Raw genomic sequence first — 20,518 nt, 5'->3', positions numbered from 1 at the left:
CTTGAAACTGAAGACTCTTCACGTTTCATTCTAGAGAAACAACAAAAATGATAGGAAATTATGACATGATACTTTATAAATGTGTAGGTTTGAGAAATGGATATTTCTTGAAATGGAGAAATGGTGTTATTCTTACCTTAGATTCTGACTGAGATCATGCTTCCAGTTTATATTCACATCACGATGGCTGAAGGTACTTTTCCCATCTAGACCCAGAGCTCCATTCTCAAAAACAATGGTGGTAATCACTAAAAATGGGGTGCAAAATAGAATATTAATAGTTACACAAATATTTACAGATCAAATATATATATATATATATATATATATATATATATATATATATATATATATATATATATATATACACACACATACACACCTTATCTAATTATAATATGAATTTATAGTGTTTTTATTGGTTTGTTTAGAATTATATAATTGTATATTATGTTTATTAATTACATTTATTATAAAGTGCTACTAAATATTCATATGAACTTTCAAGTCTTTTAAACTTACCATTCAAGTTATACTCCAGGAAAACCATGGTGGATGTACAAGTGGACGTCAATGTGCAAGCAATTCCTGACTCCGTTTTTTCTATATTTCCAGTCCATGTATTGTTGTAAACTGGGGAAGCCATTTTGACAGTGGCTGACAGGGCACCAAAGGTTGGAATAAACACACCCGCTGGGAGATGGAGTGATATCTCTGGGACTTCGATTTTTTGTTCAGGGATGATAATAGTTGGCAATTCAAAATGATATAGTGCTTTTGTGATGTCATCCAGACGTATTGGGTACTCGCCAATATCAAATGCTTTGGGAAGGTTAAATGATGAGATGGTGATTTCATATTCTGGCAGACTGACAAACAAATGAGCCATTTTGTCTTTCAGATACTTAGTTCTAGCATTTATGCTAGGGATTTCCACTTTTGGGAAACCAGGCAGAATGATATCAAAGTTAGGTGTAGTGATCTCATTGGGGATTTCTAGATTTGTCAAATCAATGACAAATGTTGGCACATGGAGAGTAGTGAACGGTACGGTAAACTGTGGAACAACTATAACTGGTGGTATTGAGATAAAATCAGGCAAGTCAGGCTCTTCAAATCGCATATCAACCTCCCTAATCATTTGCGGAATTTCTTTAAACCAATTCGGAATAGCGACTGTTGTTTGCGGGATATTAAACGTCACACCATTTTCAAACAATTTTGCTGGTAGTGCAAACAGTGTTCCCTCCATGCTCTTGGTGTATATCAGAACAGTCGAAACATTGAGAAACTGTAACTGGTCAGTACTGGTGACCTCACCAAATTTAAATATGTCCCATAGACTCTTATGGTAGACTGGCAATTTGATGGATTTCAGGAATGCAACATTCCCCTCAATGGATTCAGACATTTCCATGCGGATTTCGGACTGATCGTTTGATAGTGTCAAATCAGAGGAATGGATCAGTGCTGCTAGTTGTTCCTTGCCACTCCAAAGTATTTTTTGCTTGTCTGAAGTGATGGAAAGATCTGCATTCTGCTTTATTCCAGCATAACCAAGGTTACTCGGCTGTGATATGTCAATATCAAGATTAGCTGACAAAGTTGTCAATGGAACAAACTCAAGCGTCAACCTCACATTTTGCTTTCCGTTTGTTGAAAACGATGCAATACTGGCTGCATTAGTGCTTGTGTAAGTCATCGTAGCATAAATACGCCGCAGAGTAGCCTCAAGAGCGAGGTTCTTAGTGACGTCCATATTCCAGGAACCAGCCTTTTGGTGGTAGACCTTAGAAGTTACATCAGTTTTCAGAGTGGAACGAAGACCATTGGCATTAACATAAATAGTTGCTTCATTGTCCAAAGATGCAGCAAGATTTGCACTTTCCATGATAGTTGCATCTGTTGTTCCTTTCCAAGTGCTCTCCAAAGAGAAATAGGATGACAGCACCTCAAGAGCAAAATTGTGATCAGTTCGTCCAGTGCCTTGTGTCTCGATTATGGGTAAATTATAAGTGTAGCTAACTTTGACATTCGAGGCTATATTTGGTTTAGACTTAGTATTACCACGAACCACTTGATTTAGGTCCATCGTAAAAACTGGAAGCTTAATTTTAGCTATGTTTGTTAAGGAAGCCTCCATATTCCTCTTGGTGAGACTCATGGTGCTTTCATGACTACATTCAGCACTCATATGTACCAAAGACAGGCTTGTGGCCATCTTCAGACCTCTCCTTTTATTGATGGTGGTACTACCATCAAGTTTAGCTTTCAGGACATCGAACACAGATGTTGACAATATATCAAACTTGATGACAATGTCAGACTGATTATACAGGCCACCATTAGAATTCAGAGATATTACAGGAGATTTTATTGAGAACTCATAGGTCATATTTCCAAATGCAGGAATCATGATGTTATTCTGAATTTCTGGTATTGTAAATGTGGGTAGGGTCAAGTCTCGGAGCGTCTCAGGCACATACAAGACTGGTAGTTCCAAAGATGGAAGCACAAGGGTGTATGATGGCACTGAAAAACCCATCAAAGGAACTTTAAAGCTTGGTGTGCTTACTTCCTTTGGTATGAAATAACTAAATGCAGGCAATTCGGCTCGAAAGGCTGAAACCTCAATGTTTAGTATGGGTATAGTATATCCAGGAACTTTGAAATATCTCGGCGGCTGGTTTGATGTGTCAATTTTGTACTTTTCATACTGAATTCTGGCTTTGTTGTAGGAATTGGTGAGGGCATCAAAAATTTGGTCTCGTCCCAGTTCAAAATGCAGACTCAAGATCTTGGCATTTTCTTTGAAGGCTTCATAGATCGGCTCAAGGTTTAAATCAAATGTATGCTTGTCTGGGTTTTTCTGATACAAGAGCTTGAAATCAATGTCAAATGATTGCTGAGGAGTGGTCAGAAGATCTTTCAGACCATAATCTTCCCAAAGAGAAAACTCTTTGATTTTGGGCGTTTTCATATCGAGGTATGGGATCATAATTTCTGGAATACTGAGTGGAACAGTCAAAAAGTCCAGATTGGCTTCACCATCAACAAAAGCATAGATTCCAGCATCATTTTCACTGTTATCCAAAGTAAAGTTGTGCTTGTATTTGTACTGATTGAAGCGAGCCAGACCTATCCAAAAAGCATGTTGCTTATTGGAGTTCAAGGTAAATCCAAAGTCATCTTGGAGATCAATTTTTCCAGTCAGCTTTAGGGGCAAGAGAATTTTGGAGTTACCTTTATTTCTGCAATCAAGTGTGACATCAAAGGGTTGAGCTAAGAACTCACATGCGTTGGATATACTTCCACTCACTTTTCCAATGAGCTCAGCGTTATGTGAAATTCCCATTTCTATTCGGACATCTGCCATTTGGGCCTGACCTTTAAACGTCAAAACACTGCCCTTAATGAAAGGTGCCTCAGTCTCAGCCCTAGCATCAACAGTAATGTGACTCAGGATAACAGACTCAGCATTAACTGACTGCTTCATCTTAAGGTTTCTGCTGTTTGTTTCTCCATCAAAATTGAGTTTTGCTGCACCAGCATTGACAGTGAACTCCAAATTGCTCTTGTGTGTAATTTCATCCGAATAGTCATCAATGGACTTTTTGGTCCTTGATGGACTTAATGGAGACCACTTTCCACTTCCCACTGTTCCAATGGTCACAGATATAATTCCGGATTCAAAGCGAGCCTCTGCTTTTTTGGTTATTATAGCCTGACTGGAAACATCTATGTTAGGTATGTTCATATTATGCATGTAAGTTGTGTCCATTTTTGCAGATATTCCATTTGTTAAAGCAATGGCTACATTGTTAATCAAATCAGCTGTGTAAATATGAGTGATGACTTTTGCAGCCGTCTTGATGGTTGCTTCTGCTGAAGGACCACTTAAGACAACAGAAGCCTCATGGTCAATTCCAAGGGCCATGTGACTAACTTTTACAGTCTCACTAATAACCATTTTTCTCATTTTTTGAGCCTCAATTTGAAGCATTGCATCCAGAGTATAGTCAAGAAATTCAAGGCTTGACTTTCCCATTGAGTTCAAAGTAGCTTTAAACTGTGGAGATTTGGGTGTTCTTGTTGTGTTCTCGAGAGCTGCTGATGTCATCAATGTATAATGAGGAGAATCTACTTTGAATTCTCCGTAAAGTTTGCCGAAAGCTGGTAGACATGGTTCAAATGGAATTGCTGGGATTTTCACTTCGGGCATTGGTAACATTGTAATCTCAAAACTCTCCAGTTTCAGTGTTGGAACAGTGATTCCTGGGAATTTGATCTCTGATAGAGTTATCTCTGAGAACGTAAAATCAGGTAAGTCGGAAAGATAAAGAGCTCGTAAGTCCCCGAAGATGGCTTCAGGGTCTACTTCTGGCATTTCTATCTGGCGAACTTTGTCAATGAAGTCAATAATGCTCTGCTTGATTTTCTCAAAGTCAACTGTGATGGAAGGAAGACTGAACATGTCCAAAATAGTGAATTGTGGTATTGCTATCATTGCTGGAATTGTAACATCATGTATCCTTGCCATTTTAATCTTAAAGGCAGGAACCTCAAGAGTTGTGAATGGAAGAATAAAGGCGGGTACATCAATTTCTGCCGTCTTTAGAGCGTTGAGAACTCCCTCCACAGCTTGAGTGATTTGATTGAGGAGCTCCTTATCTTCAACCATCTTCTTAATTTCATCAATGAGTTTTATGAAATGTGATGAGATGAATTCGAGCATGTTGACGTATGCACCACTTGCCCTTTCCAAGTAAACCGAGATTTCATCTCTGATGTCCATGTCACTGACTCTCTGCCTCACATCCTCGAGAATGTCTTGGATCTTCAGTTTTATATCTTTATATGCAGTAGTGTCAATTACATCTATAATATTCCTGCAAACTTCAGCTATCCTTGTATTTTTCATTTTTTCCAAATAATCAATAATCGTCACCTGCATCTCTTTTATAAACTCTCTGGATGCCTCTATTTTTTGAGGGATTTCATAAACTTCATTTATCTGCTTGTTAATATAATTGACTATGTTCTTTACTTTTTCATTTACTTCATTAACAAATGTGTTGTAATCAAAAGTTCTTAACGTCTTAACAATAAAAAGAATGTACTCATTTAAATAATCTATAATCTTTTTGAAATCCATCAGCTTTAACAGAGAAACAATTTTATCAAAAACCTCCATAACCTTATCTGAGATGTACTCAAACTGGATAGATTTTAAAGTGTCCACTACAGCTTGCACCAGCTCTTGGAGTCTGTACTGCTTGACTAATATAATGGCCTGCTCTACAAAAACTTCAATTTTCTTGTCAATTTCATACCTTAAAATAAGCTCTTGTGCATTTAAGTAAACTCTATTAATTTTCTCTGGAATTTCATACTCATCTATCCAGTTGACAATGACATCCTTTGCAGAATCCAACACTCTCTCAATGTCTTCATATGGGACTTGGTCAGATAGTTTTTCCACATATTCAGACAAGTCAAATGAGATTATATAGTCTCTCAGACCTTCAAGTAACATCTTGATATCAAATGTCTCAACAATCTTCCTCAGTTCACCAAGCTTTTCCTGAAGTTTGGTTTTAATTTCATATTTTGCATCCAGTTGTTTCAACCAAGCAGCACTGCTGTCCTGCAGCTTTTGTAAATCGATCTGTCTTATTATATCTTCAATACCATCAATGCCTCTGATGATTGTTTTGATTATTTCATAATTCTCATCAAAAGCTACAAGTTCATCTCCAATCTGTGTCAAAATGTCAGAGACAGATTTGGCCCATGATCCACTCTCAATGCCATCTTTGATTTGAATCATCAGATCCCTAATTCTGGTCGCCAAATCAATAATTTTCTTTTTTGAAGCCTCCTTAAATTCCTCAGCATATGCATCCAGGTCATCTATTGATACAGTGAAGTCATGTATGAAGGAAATCAGCTGGTTCTTGACATTGTTGACTTTGTTCTCTAAGTCCATGTCCACTATAATGTCATTTACTTTTTGAGGGAGTTCATCCAACTTGTTTCTAAAGCGACCTATCAAACCATTGATATTCAAACTGTTGAGGTAGTTTTGGAGGGATTCAAATTTATGAAGAATTGCGTTTTTCATCCATTCAAAGGCAGCAGGAAAGCTCTCGAAGAATGGAAAATATATTATGTGACAGTCGCTGTTCTTATCATACTTGACAAACCCAGAAGCACTAAACTTTTGATTGTCTAATGGAATATCACTAGACATTGTTTCAGTGTTCAAAAAATTAGTTTGAAGCACTCCGGAAAACTGGACCCCCATCTCATTTTCTTTGTTGTAAATATTGACATCTTGGTTGTATGCATGATTATTTAGCTTCGACTTATACTTCCATACCACAGACTGTTCATTAGGTATCAGAAAGCTGTCAAACTTGTTTTCAATGTGCGTTTCAGCTGACTCTCCGTTTGGCAACATGTGTACAGCAGAAGCTCTGCATTCATGTGACTTGGCAAAGGCTAATGGTTCAGCTTTCAAGAGAAACTTACTGTAGAGCTGACCACTGTGTTTGCCATAAAACTTCACAGTGCCATCGCTGTTCAAAAAGGCATCAATTGTAAGGCTAAACGGCATGGCCATTGTGCGAATGCTATTTTCAAGACGTAAAGATTCACAATTGACTTGTGTCTTGCAGTTTAGAACAGAGGACAGTCCAGCAAAATCCAAGTCTAAGTTGTTACTTATCTGGGAACCAAAGACTTTTGCTGTTGTATCACATTTGATGGTGCCAGCCAGATCTGCATAAGTAAATTCACAGCTGTGCTTAACATTATCCTCTTCCCCATACTTCCCACTGAGGCTTCCAGTTGCGTCCATCTTAAATGGCTCCATCTTAAGGTGCCCATCACCACTGAGTCCAAAATCAAAAATCTCAAGTTCATTATTTGCACTTATCGATGTGATAAACGGCTTCATATTAATCTTAATGTCATGGTTGTAGGATGCTCCATCACAGATGAAATTGTCCGTTTTGGAGCGAAAAGCCAAGGTCCATAACGTTACAGTCAGGGTATGTGTGCACTCCGATCTCATTTTCTGTAAGGTACCCATCATAGTATTAGACAGACTCAGTCCTTGCTTATTAATACCAAAGTTCATGGTGTTTCTAGCAGTTCTATCAAAGGCATTCCCTTTAAAAACACTGGTTAGATACGCTTCTTTGAGTGAAATCTTGCCCTCCGCACTGAGCTCAATTGTATTATCCTGTGTTGATCCTTTTGATACAAGAGACATGGAGCCTCCATCACCATCAATACCACCACTGAAGTTATTTTCAAAAGTTAAAGAGTTTCCCTCAATGGTTGTCATGCAACTGGTGGTCAAGCCATTTGCTCCAAAAGTAAGTGAGCCTTTGTGTATCCCACGTCCATTTTCAAAATTTAGCAAACCTTCTATGTTGATATCAAGCCCATTACTGTTTAGGGATCCAGTTAGGAGGGAGTATGCACGATTTGTTGCATCATCTGCCTGGGATTCAACTTTCAGTCTGGCTTCCTCACTCGTGACATCAAGTTCTGCTTTACAGCGGAGTGCTTTTCCAAGTGCAGTCGTGCTTCCATCCGACTTCAGAGACATCTGGCCTGTCTTGTGCTTTAACTCTACCACGTGCTTTAGTACATCATTTTGGGCATTTGTTTTGGACAAAAGTGACAGCTCTCCATTGACGTAGGATGCTTTGATCACATTCTGAGCTTGGATGATTGAGGAGTCAAACTTCAATATAGACTCTCCTTTTCCTTCTCGTTTGAGCATATTGAAGATATAGGATTGGCTAAGGGTGGAGTTGGCATAGAGAGAGCCTATCCTGATAAATCCATCAAAGTTTCCATCTCCAATGACTTCATCACTCGTGGAAGTTGACTGAGCTGAATAATATACAGAGGTGTCCAGACCAAGTGGACTAGATGCTTCAATCCTGTAGTTGGTCCTACCACTGATTTTATCAGTCATACTCATAGTTTCAAAGACACTTAGACTGGCATCAAGTAAACAATGGCTGATGGATCCATTTACAAGGTACTTCAGAGTATCATCGACTGTACCAGTGATCATGCCCATACCTATGTAAAGAGGAAAAAAAATCTACATTTAATAAATAATAATTAACTAATAGTTTAATAAAATGTACAAAAAATGTAAGTGAAGTAAAATAAATTTAAATATATTAAAGCAGCACTAGGTAACTTTTCAACCTTCATAATATATTTTCAAGAATCTTGTGATGATACATCGACTTACAATAGGTTGAATGACACGTCTGCCATAGCTTGATGGGGTCTGTATCGTTTTTAATCGTACTTTTAAACTTCGGGTTTCGGGTAGTAACCCCAGAAAAAAAAACTACAAAATTCGACTGCTTTACGGCATATACGTCACTTCCACCACCTCCCCCACTTCCTTACATTCGGACGCGTGAGCCCAACGTTGTTCGTCGGATAATATAGTCATGTCCGAAGCAGCACAGACAAATAAGAAAGAAAAGGTTTTGTTGGAGGAAAGCAATAAGAGGAAACGCAAAAGTGATGGGATTAAAGGCAGGACGAGGATCAACATTGGACCAGCGTTTGCTCGTTGGCGTGAGCTGAAGGAGGCGTGCCCGACCGATGCTGTCCTGCTTGTTATGGTGATTACCTACCACTCAAACATTGAATTGAAGTATCATATAGATTCTGTAAAACGGTAACCAATACACTACTATAATAACGCTGGCTTGTAAACGTGAGGATCGTGATTATTTGGCGTTTGAAAAAAATAAAACCCATGAAATTATATTCATATGACATGCTGAAACATATGCCACTGACTGTACCTGGAATGAAGACACGCGACGCCAGAACTACACCTGCATGTGAACTCCTCAGTGTTCAGGGGAACTGTTAGCGCTGCACCAACCCGCGGGACGCTTTTATGAAGTTATTTGGCCCGCCCCGCACCACTGTATATATTTTTACAACCCGCCCCGCACTCGCGACCATTAAATAGACATACGGGGTCCGCGGGTTATGAGACGACCCGCGTATTACTAGTTCAGGGCTATCAGGGCTGTCATGTCAACAAATGCACGCGCGATGGCATCACCTGTTGTAGGATGACAGAGCTTACGACAGTAGTTGAGGACATTATTTTTTCCCAACTGTAGGGGGACCCCGGGAGCAAAAGTTGCCAAGTGCTGCTTTAAAGATGCAATTATGACCAGATTTATTAAACAAGGCAAATTAATGTGCAAGCGCAATCCCATAAATTGCAAATGGGACTGGAAAGTTCTGCACATAAACTACTGACAAAGTGCAAATTAAAGAGCACATATGCAGCTGGATAATATCCATTATGACCAACACAATGTACCAAGAGCAGTGCAAATTAACATCTGGATTAAGACATTTTTTTGGGATGGTAAATAATGGCACAAATACCAGAAAATTGACTAGTGCAAACCTTAGTAAATCACCTTGCATGATTAATTTAAATACTTTCCTCCCATAAGGAAAGTAATTTTGCGTCTGAAAGAGAAACTCCTACAAATGCATGCAATATGGTCAGCAGCAAAAATAACCCTGCCACCCCTTTTCAGCGCTTAATATTTAATTGCATGTCTTCAGTAAATCCTGACCAAAAGAGGGTATGTGCTGTCAAAAGCTGTTAGTAAATATGGCCCTTTGTGGTGATTTCTGATTACTTAAATACCTTCAATTTTGTATGACAAAGGTGTCACAGGGCAGCTGGCCATCACTTTGTACTTGGCAACATAACTGGGAACGTCAACAGTGTTGTTTCCCCCTAAGATGGAACCCTCCCAGTCATAAACGTTGCTGTTCATCTTGACAGACACCTCTGCTACACCTAACATGGGTAAGGAGAAGTCCAAACTTCTGGGAATTGTGAATGGTGGAATCTTATAGTTGTTCTCAGGAATATCCAGGCCAATGAGAGGAATTTGAATCTGTAGGAGTGTGAGGGTGGGAGGGATGTTCAGTTCAGCAGATGACTTTCCTCCCAGGAGAAGAGGAAGTGAAATGGAGATTCTGCCTTTGTTGAACTGGTATCTCATCAGTGCATCACTGAACATAACAAAAAAAGTGTTTGCTCAATATCAATGTATATAATATACATGTACCGGTATAAACATTACAAGTGTTCCACCTAAATCTTGGACACACATTACTTTATTTTCATTATGTTATATAAAATATTAATGCAATACATATTTTGTATTACATAAGGCCCCAATAGTGGTCTATATATAGACCCTTGAGGCAATTCCATCATATGACAACTATCCCCGGCCTCCCATATATCAGCAGATTGTCACTTACGATTTAAGATATATTTTTTCTGGCAAAGATGGCAAGGTAAGCTCTGGGGTGCTTCTCTTACTCCTTTGTATGTTCACAAATGAACTGCCTGCCGCTATTTTATCCAGCCAAATATTCACTGCCTAGGAACAAAAGGACTAATTATGAAATTTTCATTTTCAATGAAGCCATTGAAATATTCAAATAGTAAAATACATGCAGTTTAGACAAATCTCAAGATTGATAACATGCACTTACCTCTAACCCCTTTGAAATAATGTGACGAAGTTTCATGTCAGTCTTGGTGACTTTCTGGTCAAGGATATCATCAATACTTGCCTGAAGCTGGCTACGGTACTCCTCCATATTTGGAAAAAGTTTCTCAACTTCAGAGTTTACATCTGACTTCATTTCAAGTTCTACTTTATTATTATCTGCAAAGTCACCAAGAAAATAATTCAAAACTCGATAACAAATTAATTCCAGGAACGTTTGCTTCAATAGCAATGTGTGCTTAATTACCATAACGGAGTATGGCTTTCTGCACAGATGTTGTCTCCGGCATGATAAAGGCTGTTTCAAGCTGCAGGACGAGCCCATTGTTATTCTTTAAGGTGGCAGTGGCAGAGGTATCTATCTTTAGTGCTGGCACTGCCAACTGAAGCTCAATCAGACCATCCCTCATAGACTCCAGCCTTCTCAGAAACACACATATTTCCAGATTAGAATCAAATAAAACACGACCCATATACTTTAAGTACTGTTAAAATAAGTCTCCTTAAAGTTGATGGGGTGGCATTGTTCCTATATTTGTTCCCCACTACTGAGTGTTTACTAAATAATATTTTTCAAAAAAAATTGTTTATACTGTACCTGGCATGCCCAACTAGGAAAAGCTGGGGTATGTCTTTGTTAGTTACATCAATTGTAATACCACGCATCTTTTTTCCTTTAGCATTGCTCTCTGTAACAGCCAACTTGATGCCAGCTTCAAGGTCATAATCAGGGATTTGAAGGTCGGTGGTGAGGATGTTCTTATTGCGATTGTATTTCACAACTGCTGTGGCTTCGGTTGGTTCAGCACCTTGAAATAAGAGGAACGTATTTTTAGATCACTCATAGACCACTCATGAAATGTAAGCAATCTTGACCAAATTAAGGTCAAACTCCCGCCGTCGGGAGTTCAGCAGGTAAACAAGCGTCACGCGAGGATAGCGAAAATGGCAGATCATGTACACAAATGTCATGTTCTAGGCTGTGCAGGGGATGTGAAGGCTTTTCATACCTTTCCCACAGATAAAAAATGTCAACAGTCATGGTTGATGTTTATTTACAATCGGATACCGCAACATTTTAATTCACAGTTGTTCAATTGCTCGGCCCATTTCACCAATGATTGTCACGGTTCATGAATTCACCTGTTCGCCCTGCACTGTGTTATGTGGTACGTGAGTGTTGGTGCATGTGTGTGGTGGTGGGCGTGGCAGCTGATTATTTCCCCGCTGATTACAGCACCAGCTGCCACTTGTTTCCTGGGTCTACTTATACCCATTGTCTAGCGTCTTGTGTTTGTCAGATCGTTGTTTTCGTTCCCTGTGTTGGTGTGTGTGGTTGTGTTTGGCATTCTCCCTCTCTCTCCAGCAGGATCGTTGGCGTTGCCTGAGTTTTGGACTTTGCTTGTTTGTCTCGGAGGACCGCTCTGCTTGCTTTCCAGAGGATCGCTCTTCTCTGCCCTCGAGGATTTCCTGGCAGATCTCTGACCCGCTCTGCCTTCTGTGGATCTTGCCTTCCCCTCTGCTGAGGGTTCACCACACACACACTCAGGACATCGACACACACACACAGGACTTCGTCACACACGGGATTTCGTCACTCTGCAGCGTTCTTCACTCACCATTGCACGGACCTGGGATCGGGTCTGCCCATTGGGATCCTGCGCTACCAGTGCTGACGTCACCATCACCCCATCGAACTCTGACTCTCTTACTTCTTGCATTTTTCTAATAAACGAGTTTGCACTTGCTCTTGAATCCTCTGCCTTTATTCCCGTGACAGAACGATCTGACCAAATATGGATTCAGCGAGTGCACCAGGATTATCTGAATTCGTTTCCCGATGCGTCACCCGTATGGATCAACAGGAGGAGCAGATGGCCGCGACTGGTCGGGCTATTCAAGCATTGGTAGCGCAGGTGTCCGGGCTCACCCAACAACTACAACAATCACACATGCCCGCTGCGCCACCCACGCCGCCTACTCCCCCCACTCCATCCTCCGGGGAACGACCCCGCGAACCACGACTACCCACTCCAGAGCCCTATTCCGGTGAGCCTAATTTCTGCAGACCATTTCTGACGAAGTGTTCACTGTTCTTCTCACTGCAGCCTATCACCTTTGAGTCCGAAGCGTCCAAAGTGGCCTTCGTACTCACATTACTCACTGGACGGGCGGCCCAGTGGGGTACGGCGGCGTGGGAGAATCAATTACCATGCTGTGCCTCGTTCCAAGACCTTCAAGAGGAGATGCGGCGAGTGTTCGGCCGGGCGGTGAGCGGACGAGAGGCCGCTCGCGTGCTGGCTGATCTTCGCCAAGGGGCCGGATCCGTCTCGGACTACTCCATCGAATTCCGAACACTCGCTGCCGAATGCAACTGGAACGAGGAGGCGCAGTGGGACATGTTCCTGCATGGGTTGGCTGACCGTGTCCAGGCGGAGATTTACGCGCTGGACCTGCCTAAGACCCTAGAGGGGCTCATCGACCTGGCCTTACGAGTGGATGCTCGTCTTCATCGTGCGGAGTCAAGAGTTCTACGGTCCAGAGTCCAGAGTCGGCAGGAACGTCCACTGGCGATCGGCGGCGACACGGTCAGTCCGGATTGCCATCACGAACCCATGCAGGTGGGTGGAGCCCGGCTCTCCCGGGAGGAGAGAGAACGCCGGAGGTCCCAGAGGCTGTGTATGTACTGTGGTGGCAACGGTCACTTTCTCAAGGAATGCCCGGTAAAAGATCGAGCCCGGTAGTAAGTAGGAGGCTACTATCGGGCGGGATCTCCAGGAAGAATGCCTCCTCATCTACTCTCCTCCCGGTGACACTCCAATGGGCAACCCGATCTCATCGCTGCCAAGCACTGTTGGACTCGGGGGCCGAGGGAAGTTTCATTGACTCTCAACTTGCTCACCAGCTGGGGATAACACTCACACCTCTCACCAACCCCATCCATGTCAACGCACTCAACGGTCAAGATTTACCCCGCATCACCCACCGCACGGAACCGTTACGCCTCATCACATCCGGGAATCACTCCGAGGAAATATCCCTGTTTGCTATGGACTCACCTCAGACTCCGGTGGTGTTGGGTCACCCCTGGTTGGTGAAGCACTGCCCGCAGGTGGATTGGGGTAGGAGTGCGATCCTGGCATGGAGTAAGGAGTGTTATGCCTCTTGTCTTGTCTCTGCCTGTTCGTCTGTTTCTAGTGTTGTTTTACAGGAGGAGCCGGTGAATTTGTCTAACGTGCCCGCTGAGTACCTCGATCTGAAGGAAGTGTTCAGTAAGTCCCGAGCTGCCTCTCTACCTCCGCACCGTCCCTACGACTGTGCTATAGATTTACTGCCAGGTACGTCTCCGCCTAAGGGCAAGTTATACTCTCTCTCGATTCCTGAGAGGGAGGCCATGGAGAAATACATTTCTGATTCACTAGCAGCTGGGTTCATTCGTCAATCTTCTTCTCCAGCGGGGGCAGGGTTCTTTTTCGTTGGTAAGAAGGATGGTTCTCTGCGACCTTGCATTGATTACCGAGGGCTGAACAACATTACGGTAAAGAATACCTACCCTTTGCCGTTAATGTCTTCAGCCTTCGAGAGGTTGCAGGGAGCATCGTTTTTCACGAAATTGGATTTACGTAATGCTTATCATTTGGTTCGCATAAGAGAGGGGGATGAATGGAAGACTGCGTTTAACACCCCTAGGGGCCATTTTGAATACTTGGTCATGCCCTTCGGGCTGTCCAACTCCCCTGCCGTTTTCCAAGCACTCGTCAATGACGTGCTGAGAGACATGGTAGATCAGTTCATTTATGTCTACCTGGACGACATACTGATATTTTCGTCGTCTCTCCAGGAACACGTTCAGCACGTCAGACGAGTGCTCCAGAGGTTGCTAGTGAATGGGCTTTTTGTCAAGGCGGAGAAATGCGATTTTCATGCACAGTCTGTTCCTTTCCTAGGTTACATCATCTCGTCCGAGGGAATACGCATGGATCCCGATAAGGTTAAGGCTGTGGTAGAGTGGCCAAGTCCAGATTCCCGTAAGGCCCTACAGCGGTTTCTGGGGTTCGCCAACTTCTACCGGCGTTTCATTCGCAATTTCAGCCAACTAGCCGCACCTCTGACTGCCTTGACCTCTCCCAAGACTGCGTTCAGGTGGTCTAATGCTGCCGAGGCGGCATTTTCCAACCTGAAGAGCCGCTTCGTTTCGGCTCCCATCCTGATTACCCCTGATCCATCACGTCAGTTCGTGGTAGAGGTCGACGCGTCAGAGGTGGGGATAGGAGCGGTTCTTTCCCAGCGTTCTTCCTCGGATGACAAGATGCACCCATGCGCGTTTCTTTCTCATCGTCTATCGCCGGCCAAACGCAATTATGACATTGGTAATAGAGAGTTGTTGGCAGTAAAGTTCGCGTTGGAAGAATGGCGTCACTGGTTAGAAGGGTCAGGGGTGCCTTTTATAGTCTGGACCGATCACAAGAATTTGGAATATATCAGAACTGCTAAAAGGCTTAACTCTAGGCAGGCTCGGTGGGCCCTATTTTTCGGTCGCTTCGATTTTTCGCTTTCTTACCGGCCGGGTTCGAAAAACATCAAGCCCGACGCGTTGTCTCGTGTTTTTGACCGTTCCGAACGCCCGTCTACTCCCGAGTGTATTTTACCGGAGAACATCATTGTTTCCACACTCACATGGGAGATCGAGTCGAAGGTCCAAGCGGCCTTAGAAGGGGTAACGCCTCCGCCCGGTGGGCCACCGAGTCGTTTATTTGTGCCAGAGGGGCTACGTTCAGACGTCATCCGTTGGGGTCATTGTTCTAACGTAGCATGCCATCCAGGAGCTAATCGCACCAGTTTTTTGGTCAAGCAACGGTTCTGGTGGCCAACTATGGCTCGTGACATCCGAGATTTTGTTTTGGCTTGTTCGGTCTGTGCCACAGGTAAGACTTCCAATCGCCCTCCAGATGGGTTACTCCAACCGCTGTCTGTTCCTTCGAGACCCTGGTCCCACATAGTGCTAGATTTTGTAACCGCCCTCCCACCCTCCCAGGGCAAGACGGTGGTTTTAACCGTCGTGGACCGGTTCTCGAAGGCAACTCATTTTATCCCCTTGGCCAAATTACCTTCTGCCAAGGAGACAGCGGTGGCTGTCATAGACCATGTCTTTCGCTTACATGGCCTCCCGATAGATGTGGTCTCTGACAGGGGGCCCCAATTTGTGTCCAAATTCTGGCGTGAGTTTTGTAGATTGCTGGGGGCGACGGTTAGTCTGTCTTCGGGTTTCCATCCCCAGAGCAATGGGCAGACGGAGCGAGCCAATCAGGATCTTGAGAGAGTGTTACGATGTATGGTTGCCAAGAATCCTTCCTCCTGGAGCCAACAACTCTCTATGGTGGAGTACGCACACAATTCGTTACCAGTGTCATCCACGGGCCTCACTCCGTTTGAAGCTAGTATAGGGTACCAGCCACCTATTTTTCCCAGTCTGGAATCCGAAGTCGCGGTCCCCTCCGCTCACGCCTTCGTCCAGAGGTGCCGTCGCACATGGACCAGAGCCCGCGAGACTCTGCTCCAAGTGGGAGCACGCACCAAGGCTAAGGCCGATCGCCACCGGTCGAAGCCACCCGTTTACGTCGTAGGCCAAAAAGTGTGGCTTTCTACCAAGAATATTCCGATCCGCGCCGTTAGCAATAAGTTAGCTCCCAAATTTATTGGCCCGTTCACTGTCACCAAGATCATTAATCCGGTGGCAGTCCGCCTCAAACTCCCTCCAGTGTACAGGAGGATCCATTCCGTATTCCATGTTTCCAAATTAAAACCTGTGTTTCATTCACCTATTAATCCGCCGGTCCCGGTTCCTCCACCGCCGCGTCTCGTAGATGGGGAACCAACATATTCGGTTAATCGTATCCTGGACTCGAGACGGAGGGGACGCGGATTTCAGTATTTGGTGGACTGGGAAGGTTACGGTCCGGAGGAGAGAAGTTGGGTTCCTGCTAGGGACATTCTGGATCACTCTCTTATCGATGATTTCAATCGACAGGTAGGTCCTCCTGAGAGCGCCAAGAGGCGCTCTTAGGGGGAGGGGTACTGTCACGGTTCATGAATTCACCTGTTCGCCCTGCACTGTGTTATGTGGTACGTGAGTGTTGGTGCATGTGTGTGGTGGTGGGCGTGGCAGCTGATTATTTCCCCGCTGATTACAGCACCAGCTGCCACTTGTTTCCTGGGTCTACTTATACCCATTGTCTAGCGTCTTGTGTTTGTCAGATCGTTGTTTTCGTTCCCTGTGTTGGTGTGTGTGGTTGTGTTTGGCATTCTCCCTCTCTCTCCAGCAGGATCGTTGGCGTTGCCTGAGTTTTGGACTTTGCTTGTTTGTCTCGGAGGATCGCTCTGCTTGCTTTCCAGAGGATCGCTCTTCTCTGCCCTCGAGGATTTCCTGGCAGATCTCTGACCCGCTCTGCCTTCTGTGGATCTTGCCTTCCCCTCTGCTGAGGGTTCACCACACACACACTCAGGACATCGACACACACACACAGGACTTCGTCACACACGGGATTTCGTCACTCTGCAGCGTTCTTCACTCACCATTGCACGGACCTGGGATCGGGTCTGCCCATTGGGATCCTGCGCTACCAGTGCTGACGTCACCATCACCCCATCGAACTCTGACTCTCTTACTTCTTGCATTTTTCTAATAAACGAGTTTGCACTTGCTCTTGAATCCTCTGCCTTTATTCCCGTGACAATGATAGTTTAACAAACCTCGGGCAATATCAAGCAGGAGTCGCTCAGCGTCTAAAACTGAAGGGCTGATTCCAATCATATTCATGCAAACAGTAAGTAGTGATTTTATTCACTTCTTGACTGTCGAACCCATTTCTGATTAAATTGAAAGTTTCTTAGTAAAACAACATTACGATAATATCCCCTGTGTTGTCTAGATCTAACGCAAGATGCTAGTATTGGAAACTCCAATTAGCACATAGTTTGTCAAATGACAAAGGTTAATATATATTATTTTATATATAAAATATAACAGTAGATACGTATGTCGATCCCTTTTGATGGATTGAAATCTAAATTAGCCTATATTTCATCATTAACACATAACTCAGAAGCTAACTACGTTTACTACTACGGTTTAGTTGCTTACAGATTGCTCACTCGATCCTTGAAGCTAACGTCACCTTCTCCACCATCTAAGTTGAAACGATGAGATACACTTTTTTCTAGGATTCATTGATAAACAGAAGCTTAGAAATGAACAGGATTTATTTCAAATAGAAATCTTTTGTAACATTATAAATGTCACTTCTGATTAGTTTAATGCTTTCTTGCCTGAAGAAAGAGCTTACTGACACAAATCTTTTGAAATGTAGTGTATTTGTTAAAAATAATTAACACATTTAACATTTAACACAAGCACATACTGTAAAAAAACACATTACAGCCACAAAAAATAGCTTTCAAAGCACTGATAAATGTATTCATGACATTGTTAGAAATAAAATAAAAAAGAAGTGATATTATTTAAATTGCTTGAAAACTTACTCTCAGCCTTGAGAACAATTTTCACAGAGTCGACTTTATGCCGCCCCTCTTTTCCCTCCCTTAGCAATGCATAGGCAATAGTTGCTGTGTACTCCGGCACTTCTCCTGTAGGTTGTAGTTCCAGAGCAAGCCTAGAAAGAAATTATTCATTTCTATTATTGTTTTATGTGCATACACCATGGAAGTAAATAAGTTGTTTGCATACTGACATCCACCTGTTTCTCACCTTGTCTCTCCTGTGAGAGGATAGTATGGGGCATTATTGGTTAAACTAGCATTTGAATAGCGCAAAATTGTGCAGTAATTCATTCCAGGAAAGATGGGATTACAATCTGTTGAGTCAGTCCTGTCCTCTACCATAGAGGGGACAATCTTAGTCTGAGTGGTGGTCACTGAAAGCAACTTGTTACTGTTTTGGAAGAGAAAGAAGAAACATTTTTCTTTGTGTTCCATTCAAATCTTTAATCTTTAAAAAAATGACCCTTGAATATGAGTATGTACACGTATAAATGCACAGTAGAAAAGCATTTGATAAGAAACAATAAATGGAGGATACTGAGAGTTTAGATGGCCTACCTTATGCTGAAGAGCTGGATGTTTCCCTGTGGGGCAGGGACGGAGAGCTTAACCTGACTGTCACTAACAGTGACCTTGGCTTTAACAGCGCTTTCGTGGTACATGTTTGTGTGTGTCTCAATTCCAGCAACCACAAATTCGGGGATATAAACACCCATTTGGGTAACAAACTCCACTCCCACAGATGGCATGAATGAAAGCTGCTGCTGTGAATAAAAACAGAAAACATTTACAATTTGCTACTTAATAGTGGCATGGCAAAATTTACACTAGTGAGATGGATTACCATCATGCGGTCAATGGTCATGCCTCCTTTGGCTCCAGGGGCCAGAACTCCAGATAGGGAAAACTTCAGTGGAAAACCAGCACTTGTAGGTAGGGTAAAGGCCTTGTCCAAGAACATATAGTGGACAAAGACCTCATTCTCTAAGCTAGATATCAGCTTTCCCATTAACTGCAAAGGCAAAAGCATATCACACTTAAATTTACATTTAAGTTAGTTGAATTTAGTAGATGAAGACAGATTTTTATGGTAATGCGGTTCACATACCATAATTTTAAACTCTATGAATAAAACTTACATTCACAGACATTGACTTAAATGTTTCTGTGTATAGTTTAATGTACTGAATGATGAGATTGAGCTCATTGGTCTTCAAGTATCCCATTTCTGTTCCCATAAACCGCAGGTAGGCCAATCCTTTAGGAGCATCTTCAATCTGCTCAAGGCGTTTTTTGAACTCTGAGAGGTATTCTTCCATATTCCTCATGATGTCCTGTGGGACCTTTAGGAAGAAGATATTTTAAGCATTATTTAATCATTTAAATGATACTCATAAAAGATTTCAGATAAAACAGATAATTACCTGTCTTTTCATCCTTTCACCTCTTAGTGGGGAAATCCACTTATCTAAAACCCGTTTGATGGGATGTGGGATCTTGTCATTGGTCCAGTACATAGCTTTTGAGATCGTATCAGGGAAGAAACCATTTTCACCAAAGAGAACTTCAATAGCCGGCTCAAAGCCTTCACCTTCAAGACCAATCTGAGAAAGAAGTGATCACGTGTATTCATAAAAATGGAAAATAGAGACAGACATTTAAAATATTTATTTTATGACAAACTTATACAGTACCTCCAGTATTTCTGCATTAAAATTGTCAAGTGTGGTGGCTAACATGACCTCTCTGGGCATATAATTGGTAGAATCAAAAATCATATTGCTTTCTAAGGAGCCAACCAGAGGGACTTTAATTTTGTAGTTGCGTGAAAACTTTAGGAAGTCCATAGAGTTAAAGCTTGCATCCCCTTGTACAGCATTAAGAAGGAATTCCTTTGCTCTAAACATAGACAAAAATAAATAAATAAATACATTTATACAATATATCAGTGCCATATTGGTCATACACCAATATTAGAGTTTTTATTTTATATTCAAGCTGCAGTCCGTAACTTTTTACGCTCTAGCGGTTAATAAACAGAACTCCACTGCGTCTTGCGGAAGAACATTACAGCCGGAGACTACTTCTCTTTGTTTATGTATATGGCGAGTCACGCAGGGACTGTGCTCCTCCACAGCGGTTTCTACCAGTCTGGCCTGAAATAGTCCCAATATAAACACTTATCATAAGGATCCAGGGTAAGACAATAACACAGTTTAGAAAATGGATTCATGTTGTACATTCTCATTACATACTTTTTGTAAATCCTGAACAAAACAAAAAAAGTTATGGACAGCAGCTTTAAGTTATAATATCAGATGATATTATAACAGATAATATAGGATTTA

The 20,518-nt window shown here is 42.4% G+C and overlaps 1 protein-coding gene across 2 annotated transcripts in view; it reads right to left on the bottom strand.

Annotated features, from left to right (window-relative positions):
- apoba (apolipoprotein Ba) overlaps positions 1-20,518 on the bottom strand; it is a 28,348-nt gene that overhangs the window by 1,865 nt on the left and 5,965 nt on the right. The window contains exons 13-27 of one of the 2 annotated variants that reach the window (XM_067455231.1): positions 19,865-20,069; positions 19,595-19,774; positions 19,310-19,513; positions 19,015-19,182; positions 18,729-18,934; positions 18,379-18,561; positions 18,153-18,283; positions 11,212-11,422; positions 10,861-11,033; positions 10,597-10,772; positions 10,360-10,481; positions 9,731-10,104; positions 523-8,106; positions 137-248; positions 1-30 (exon numbers count right to left, since the gene is read on the bottom strand). In XM_067455231.1, coding sequence (XP_067311332.1) covers positions 1-30; positions 137-248; positions 523-8,106; positions 9,731-10,104; positions 10,360-10,481; positions 10,597-10,772; positions 10,861-11,033; positions 11,212-11,422; positions 18,153-18,283; positions 18,379-18,561; positions 18,729-18,934; positions 19,015-19,182; positions 19,310-19,513; positions 19,595-19,774; positions 19,865-20,069 — 10,059 coding nt within the window. The remainder of the gene's footprint in view (positions 31-136; positions 249-522; positions 8,107-9,730; positions 10,105-10,359; positions 10,482-10,596; positions 10,773-10,860; positions 11,034-11,211; positions 11,423-18,152; positions 18,284-18,378; positions 18,562-18,728; positions 18,935-19,014; positions 19,183-19,309; positions 19,514-19,594; positions 19,775-19,864; positions 20,070-20,518) is intronic. The other variant, XM_067455232.1, reaches the window with a different exon arrangement.

This window comes from Pseudorasbora parva, chromosome 10 (genome assembly GCF_024679245.1).
Source record: "Pseudorasbora parva isolate DD20220531a chromosome 10, ASM2467924v1, whole genome shotgun sequence".
In the NCBI taxonomy this organism is placed as follows: Eukaryota; Metazoa; Chordata; class Actinopteri; order Cypriniformes; family Gobionidae; genus Pseudorasbora; species Pseudorasbora parva.
The sequence above is the reverse complement of the archived record's forward strand: the minus strand, read 5'-3'. Positions and strand labels throughout refer to the sequence as shown.